This window comes from Limulus polyphemus, unplaced genomic scaffold (assembly GCF_000517525.1).
Source record: "Limulus polyphemus unplaced genomic scaffold, Limulus_polyphemus-2.1.2 Scaffold2975, whole genome shotgun sequence".
NCBI classification, from domain to species: Eukaryota; Metazoa; Arthropoda; class Merostomata; order Xiphosura; family Limulidae; genus Limulus; species Limulus polyphemus.
Genome location: NW_013668585.1, coordinates 432 through 9,156, shown reverse-complemented (window position 1 = coordinate 9,156; position 8,725 = coordinate 432). Strand labels below are relative to the sequence as shown.

At 34.9% G+C, this 8,725-nt stretch overlaps 1 protein-coding gene across 1 annotated transcript in view; it reads left to right on the top strand.

The window, feature by feature from the left end:
• LOC106468349 (centromere/kinetochore protein zw10 homolog) overlaps nt 1–1,827 on the top strand; it is a 19,878-nt gene extending 18,051 nt beyond the window's left edge. Inside the window, exons 7-8 of the mRNA XM_022396684.1 lie at nt 316–705; nt 1,095–1,827. Coding sequence (XP_022252392.1) covers nt 316–705; nt 1,095–1,328 — 624 coding nt within the window. The 3' untranslated portion in view covers nt 1,329–1,827. The remainder of the gene's footprint in view (nt 1–315; nt 706–1,094) is intronic.
• Nucleotides 1,828–8,725: the final 6,898 nt, after the last annotated feature.

The window sequence follows — 8,725 nt, the reverse complement described above, 5'->3', positions numbered from 1 at the left end:
ATCAATTAAAATGTGATGTTTGGTTTTATATTTATACATACTCTAAGTTCTGATGTATTTCAGCTATTTCTGTATCAATTAAAATGTGATGTTTGGTTTTATATTTATACATACTCTAAGTTCTGATGTATTTCAGCTATTTCTGTATCAATTAAAATGTGATGTTTGGTTTTATATTTATACATACTATAAGTTATGATGTATTTCGGCTATTTCTGTATCAATTAAGATGTGATGTTTGGTTTTATATTTATACATACTATAAGTTATGATGTATTTCAGCTATTTCTGTATGAATTAAAATGTATTTTTTAGTTAATAGTTTTAATAAGTACATGTAATTTGGCATTTATACCTGTAAGCCTACTTCAAGTATGTCACGGACAAAAACCATTCATAGAATTAATTATTGGTAAACTTTCCTTTTTGTCAGTATTTCAGAACATTGCTGATGACATAAGCCACCTTCCTGCAGCCGAAAGAGCTGTTAAACAGTGTATCCATCACCTGCAGCTGCTTCAGCGGGTCTGGAAGGATGTTCTACCTGAGAGTGTGTTTTCTCGGGTGATGGGTACACTCCTTAACTCGGTGCTTGAAGAGATAATTGTCCATATCACGGCATTAGAAGACATATCTGAAGAAGCAGGCATACACTTGGTGTCACTTTTTGGAATTATCACTGATCAGGCACCAGGCCTCTTCAAAGTAATTCAACACATCCATCTTCTTTAAGTGTGTATTAACACAATGTGAAGAGTGAACTAAAATGTGGGTGGGCTAAAATTAGGTTTTTAAGGAAACTGATGTGGTAGTATGAATTGGACCAGTGATGTTAGTTGTGTATTTGAGTAATAACATTCATTTTTATGAGAAGTTGAGAAAAAAATTAAAATGGATTTCAAGTGAAACCAAAATATAGTTTTCCTAGGTAAACATTTTAGTGTTTTGGTTAGTGGACTTTGTTACACGATGCACATTGAATCATTACACGTTCATTTTTAACTTTTCATATTGTTTATTGGAAGTGTGAACTGTAGCTCTTTTATTTACATAACTTTTTTAAAACTTTCTTTTTGTTTTTTAAATTTTGCTAGATAGGAGATGAAGATGTATCAGTGATGCAAGTACACAAGAATGTCCCTAGATGGCGCAAGTTTCAAGAGTTGCGACTGATTCTTGGGGCAAACATGCGAGAGATAGTGGATCGATGGGCTGATGGAAAAGGACCTGTTGCATTAGACTTTACTGCAGAGGAAATAAAACAGCTTATTCGAGCACTCTTTCAGAACACAGAACGAAGAGCTGCGGTGTTGGCTAAGCTACGTTAACTGAAGTTCAAGTTTACAAGAATGTTCCCAGGTGGTGCAAGTTTTAGGAATTGTAACTAACTCTTAATGAGCTAATGGGAAAGGACCTGTTGCAATTAAACTCAACTGGAGAGGTAGTAAGACAGCTTATTGAAGCATTCTTTCAGGGCACAGAGCAGAAAGCATTGGTGTTAGCTAAGCTGCATTAACCAGAATTTTATTTGTGTGTGTGTGTGTTCCATTACAAATAAATAAAATAGTTATCAAAACGAATCTAATCAAGAAATTCAAACTGTGGTTCTTTTTTCATTTGGTCATTTATTTGAAATGAGCATAATAATGCTTTTCAATCTTATTAATTTACTATTACCAATGTCCCAAGTCTAAGAGTAGGTTGTCTATTGAGTGTTCTTAAAACCAAGCATGTTTTTCCATCTGTTTTGTTTGCGATTGTGAATAATTTTCTGTTGTAGGTCAAATGATTCAACAGCTGCAAATCAGATTAAATAATGATTGAAAACGTTTGTTGATCTAATTACAAAACAGCTCTGCATACATTTCACATTGAACAGCAGCTGTATATGAACTTAAAAATAACAGCTGTAAGTCAACTTAATAGTTGTTGGATGGTTAAACAGTACTTGTAACTCAAGTTGAACAAAGTAGCAAATTAAACAACTGTAAATAAAGATAACAGTTTTCACGAGTTAAACAGAATGTCAAGGTCAAGTTGATCAAAGTAACTAGAAACAGATAAACGTTTTATGCAGTTTTTGAATGTCCACGTACTTCTTTGTCTCAATATTATGAACTGTATAATTTTAACTTCAAAATAGACCTACTAATTAATGTGGTTTATTTTAAACTCTGCATTATTTTAGGGTTTTATTCTGTATATTGCCTTTTTACAGATACTTTTTCTAGTTTTTTGACAATGTTCTGGAATAAAATGTTGACAGTAAAATACTCTTAAATTATTAAGTTTTTACTTAATTGTACAAAAAGTGTGTTTGCATATTTAGTAGGTTTTGTAATACATTAGGTTATCCTAAGGACGTGTACTTGGAGCAACTGACCATCTGGTTTGTTTAATTAACTAGTTTTAAACGACACCAGTAATACTTTAGATTATCCTAAGGACAAGTACTAGAAGTAAATGACCATGTGGTTTATGTTGTTAACCAGCTTTAAACAACACCAGTAATACTTTAGATTATCCTAAGGACAAGTACTAGAAGTAAACGACCATGTGGTTTATGTTGTTAGCTTGCTTTAAACAACACCAGTAATACTTTAGATTATCCTAAGGACAAGTACCAGAAGTAAATGACCGTGTGGTTTATGTTGTTAACCAGCTTTAAACAACACCAGTAATACTTTAGATTATCCTAAGGACAAGTACCAGAAGTAAATGACCGTGTGGTTTATGTTGTTAACCAGCTTTAAACAACACCAGTAATACTTTAGATTATCCCATTAGGACAAGTACAAGAAGTATATGACCGTGTGGTTTATGTTGTTAGCTAGCTTTAAACAATACCAGTAATGCATTAGGTTATCATTAGTACAAGTACGAGAAGTAAATGACCGTGTGGTTTATGTTGTTAGCTAGCTTTAAACAATACCAGTAATGCATTAGGTTATCATTAGGACAAGTACGAGAAGTATATGACCGTGTGGTTTATGTTGTTAACCATCTTTAAACAACACCAGTAATACTTTAGATTATCATTAGGACAAGTACAAGAAGTATATGACCGTGTGGTTTATGTTGTTAGCTAGCTTTAAACAAAAGTTTTTTAGGCACACAAAAAAAATCTATTTTGACAGGAACAGAATTTTTTTCAACAATCCTCAGATTACCTGAACATTCAAAGCTTAGATCTTTTCGAAGATTTGTATATGCACAGCTAATTTCGTGATCTGAAGTTGTCTATGCACCCTTATACATTTTGTACTTAACAAAAATAGTTTTTCTGTTAGTTTTGTATAAATTTCAAAGATATTTGAAAAATGATATGTGAAGAAAATTATTTGTTAATGTATGTACGTGTATTTATATTATATTAAACACACTGAAAGTGTTAGTAAATAAAGAAGAAAAAGTTATCTTTTTGAGGCATGCATGAGAAGAACCCAGCAGATACACTAACGTATATTGGAGATTCAGAAAAAAATACTTAGTGACAAAACAACATTAAGATGTATGAATTTAAGAATCTGAGTTTTATGAAAGCTAGTAAATCGCAATGCTCATCAAGTCTCTTAAAGCTGGGCCCCATGCTGCTCCTGTGTTAAAGCACTGGAATTTTGGAGCTGGTGATCTGGGTTTGAACCCAAGCAATACCACAAAATGTTCTCCCTTTCTTTAAACTGTAGGTGTGTTGTGAGAGTGATAGTCAATCCTAAGGATGGGTAGTAAGTAGCATGCTGCTAACTGGCTGCCTTCCATCTGATCTATTTCAAATTAGGGCAGATGGCCTTAGCAGATTTACAATAAATACAAGTACTCTTGAAGCTATCATAGTGGTCTTTAAAAGGTTACATTAATTTCTAAACTATTTCAACTGGGCAAGTAAAATTATCTGTCCTAGAAAATCCAGTCAGTTACGGCCTAAATTTTTTTCTTAAACTTGGGCAAAGAGGTATAGTAAAGGATGCTCTATCTTGGTGTAATAATAGCAGTTCGATTTCATGGTTTTTAGCAATTTCTTGTTGCTACTGGATAATAAAGAAGTACATTAAAACAGTAAAAATAACTGGCTATATCTTCAGTAATCGTATATTTAGAAGAAAGAGAAATTATAAAAATCACAGTTTTAGGTTTTGTTCTGCTTCAATATATTTGATGACTGAAATGAAGATATTCCACTGTAGTGATATCAAGAAATATCTTAAGTTTATTAACTTTTTGAAAAAACAACTACATTTTTTCTTGTGGTGAACTATAAATGTTTTCATTTGGCCAAAAAATAATTGGTAACATATTGTGGATTTTATATTTGCCATATCTAAAATACCTACAAATTTCATCTTTTATAAGTATTGAATAACAATTTAGTCGGGAATATTTTTGAAAACTTTCGTGCAAGGATTCTACTTGTATTTATGGTATTCTCATTAACAGTATATAAAGAAGACTGTGAACACGTGCTAATAATTTTACTTAGGTGAAGGTTACATGCGACATTGGCTAGAAGCCTCTATCACTTTGTCCACTCCATGGAAGGTAGGAGTGGAAAGGCCATCTCAAAGGGTGATACAGATAATTGTACAAATTGCTATTAGTTGGGTTTTTTTCTTATCGTGTGTGTTATTTGGAACAGACGGTGACATTTTATAGCTTTGAATTACTGAATTCAACATTTAGATCCTTTGATTTAAAAGTGTGCTATATTATAATTCTTGCTGAGGTATTTGAAAAACTTCCTATTCAGTACAGCAGCTAGTTGAAGTAGCAACGTAAAGCCGCATGTCAACAAGAAGGTATGATGAATTATCCACTCTGTTTATGAATAACTATATTTCCCTAGTTTGTTTTTCTTTTACTGTATGTGTTCGATTTTTTTCTCTACATAACATTTCTTGAATTTTAATTTTTTTTCAGAACTTTTGGCCATCTATTGGATATCAGTGTACCTAAATACATAGACTATTTAAAAAGTAATCATTTAGTGCTGTGACCAAATGATTTTTCATTACAGAGTTTGTTTTGAACATAATTGTTTTTCTATTTCACTGGTATTTTAACATTGGTAATCGTGATCTTTGAAGAGTGTTTTCTGAAACGAAGAAGAGCATATGAGAAAGAACCTATGGTTGAAGTGTGGACTTGATCCGAGAATGTGAAAAGGTCTAAGAAAAATATATCTTTAAACCAAGAGTTTTTGCAATAGTTAGAATATGTCTGCATTCTCAATTCGTTTTGGGGACAGTTTATCTAAAGGACAACCTTTAAATACCACTCCCTCTTGTCTGGAACATATGATGTCAAAGAATGGTCATAGCAGCGTCAAGCAACCATAACGTCATAAAATTGACCGTGGGTGTTGCCATGTGACACTCATTATTAAGCTCAAGCAATGTAAGTCACTAATGTCACCCAGAGTCAAAGAAAATGACGAGACACGTGTACTGAACGAATTTTAGTACATTTATTGCAATGCTGTCAGGCTATTTTCCAGCATGATTAGGAATTAGTCAGGAACCTTCAACATGGCAAAGCATACCGATAATGGTCCAAAACAAATGGCATTGTGGATGTAGTGGTAAAGTGTTACCCATGCATCAGCTGACGACACGGTGGATGTAGTGGTAAAGTGTTGCCCACGCATCAGCTGACGACACTGTGGATGTAGTGTTAAAGTATTGCCCATGCATCAGCTGACAACATTGTGGATGTAGTGGTAAAGTGTTGCTCATGCATCAGCTGATGACACTGTGGATGTAGTGGTAAAGTGTAGCCCATGCATCATCTGACGATATTGTGGATGTAGTGGTAAAGTGTTGCTCATGCATCAGCTGATAACACTGTGGATGTAGTGGTAAAATGTTGCCCATGCATCAGCTTACAACGCTATGGATGTAGTGGTAAAGTGTTTTCATTGAATGATACATTAGCACAGTCTATTACAGATGTTTTAGTTCAACAATGGATATTGTTGGTTTGGCAAGCTTGGAGATGAAAACCACAGGGACCAAGCAGCAAAGCCAACTCAAGGCCAGGTTAACTGTGCTGAGGGGATGGGGCAAAAACGGAGAGAAAGATATTAATAAATGAATAAAATGAAATGGAAAATATATAGATTGTCTGGCATGTAGTCAAATTGTTCAGAAGTGTCTGTTATATTTCATATTATTGTGGCGAGACACAAAGGAAAATGTCATGGTGGTCAGTGCACACAGGTATGAGGGGGTTCTGTTGCTCACCTGTGCTGGGTACCTCAGGACTGAGGGATAGTGATTTGTGTAAATATTGTATAATGATGTTGTTTACTAATCCCTGAATTATTTAAGATATACGATAATACATTACAATCTTAATTTATTGTTATTTAACTTCATATTAGCCAATAGTACACTTAAGGTCGCCTTGACCCGTCATGTGACTTGGCATTGGGAAGCGTGGACTGCCTTATGCACCACAGTTGTATGCCTGGCGTGGGCAAGGGTCAAGACGTTGGCTTGTCAAAATGTTGAATTTTGTTTATGCAGTAGTTATTTTATTATTCTTGTGCTAATATCTATACCTATGTCTGACATGTTGGTGTCACATTTGTTCATGTATTTATTTGTGTCACTGTACTTTTTGAAACATTAGCGTGGTTCATACTGTTCCATTCTGCTGCATTCGTTTAGAATGGAGGTTTGTGTAGGGGACACGAAAACGTGTTTGTGTTCCCTTGCCATAGGCGAGGACATGCTTTAGCAATTCAATGTTTTTTAATCTTTAGGCTTCTCCTCATGTTTCACCACACTGTAGACCAGAATACCGAAACGGAAACTTTCTTTATTAGTGTTTCTCATATAATGTTTTAGCCTCCGGCTAAGCTTTGTGACAGTATGGGCCAAGCGGAAACAAATGTAAACAAAGATTAATGGCAAGCTGAGAAGGTCTGGATGTAGTTTAGTGTACAGTGTTATTTCTAGCCTACATTATCGTTATTACCCGTTAATTAAGTAACCTAGTTGGCCTGGCTAGACCATTCTAACATCAAGTGTCAGGTCAGTAACTCTTGCTGGGCTATTTGTGGGATGCTTGTTGTTTTAAAAAAATACAAATTCTTAACTTCCCTTATGATACAAAGTCTTTGCCTATCCAACATCAGTGTAATATTTTAGACAACCTAGGGTTATTCTGTTGTAGGCTTAGGGCTAGGTTTCGAGTATTAAACTTTTCGGAAGCATCCTAGGTATATAGGCTAGATTGTTATGTTTGTTCATAGTGATAATGTTACGTATCTGCTTGTTTGTTAATTTCCAGTAGAAATTCTTTCGAAGAAACTTCAGCGATACAAGTCCTTTCTTGGTTAAAACTAGTTTATTCTTTTTTCGATACAAACTTTGTAATACACAGAATTTCCGCACTCAGTATGTTTTCTCTTCGCTTTACTTAACAACCTTTATAACACACTCCATAAATCACAGTGGTTCACACACTTTACTTACGGTGCCTACTGTTCGCTTGACTCAATTATCTTTCTCTCCAATTACACTGGTTTTTCTCGCCAGGCTTATACACTAGAAAAGAGGGCGTCTAGCAAACACTCGGACATTCGCGGGGTTGCTCGATAATTCATGGTCCTTCAAGAAACTCCAGCACACATGCTCCCAGCGTCATGCGACTTCCGCTGTCGTAACACTGCCCCTTCCTTAGTATTGATACGACAGCGGAAGTCACGTGACGCTGGTAACGCATGATGAGTTTCTAGAAGGATCGAGGAACATCATGAATAATCCAATGTTTGCTAGACGCCCTCTATTCTTGTATATAAGCGCACCAGATAAAGCGAGACGATTAATCGGAACTGGAATAGCAGACGGAGAGATTGAAGATATAGACAGATAATCGAGTCAAGACGTAAGTAAAGTATGTAAATCATTGTGAATTATAGCGTGTGTTTAAGTTAAAGTGAGTGTGGAAATTAAGTGTATTGAGAAAGATTAAACTAGTTTTATTTAAGAAAGGATTTGTATCACTAAAGTTTCATCGGAAATAAATTATACGGGAAATTAACAAACGAAAAGAGACGTAACAAATTGGTGTCAGAAATGAGAAGTCAAATAAAAAAGAAGAAGATGGAAACGAGAGGTGGCAAATCAAACTACAGCTTAGCAGATTTGGTGGAAACAATACAAGAACAGCAAAAGAAACAAGAAGAACGAGAAATAAACAACAAAAGAAAAGAAACAACAGCAGTTGCAAGAAAACCAGCAACAGTGGCAGCTCGAACAAGCAAAATAAACAAGAGAGATTACAGCACTTGTTGGAGGAAAAAGAAAAGAAATAAGAAGATAGATGACAGCAGTGGCAAGAAAACCCTCAACAGTGGCAGTTCGAACAGCAAAAGAAGAGAGATTACAGCAGTTATTTCAGGAAAAAGAAAAGAAACAAGAAAACAGATTACAGCAGTGGTTGGAGGAGAAATAAAATAAACAAGAAGAAAGTCACCAACAATTGAGAGAAAGCCAGAGTACAAAATTGGAAAACATTAGTAAATTTCAAAGTGAATTAAATACATTAAAGGATGATTTACTGTCTTTTACACAAGTTGGATATATTAGCCATGGACCTAATCAGCCTCAGACAACGGGAATTCCCTTCCAGACCCCGCAGTTAAACCCCAATGAAGATATCTTCAGTCCTGTCAGAAGTCACATTCCAGACATGAATGTCAGCAATAGTGGTGATCTAGTAC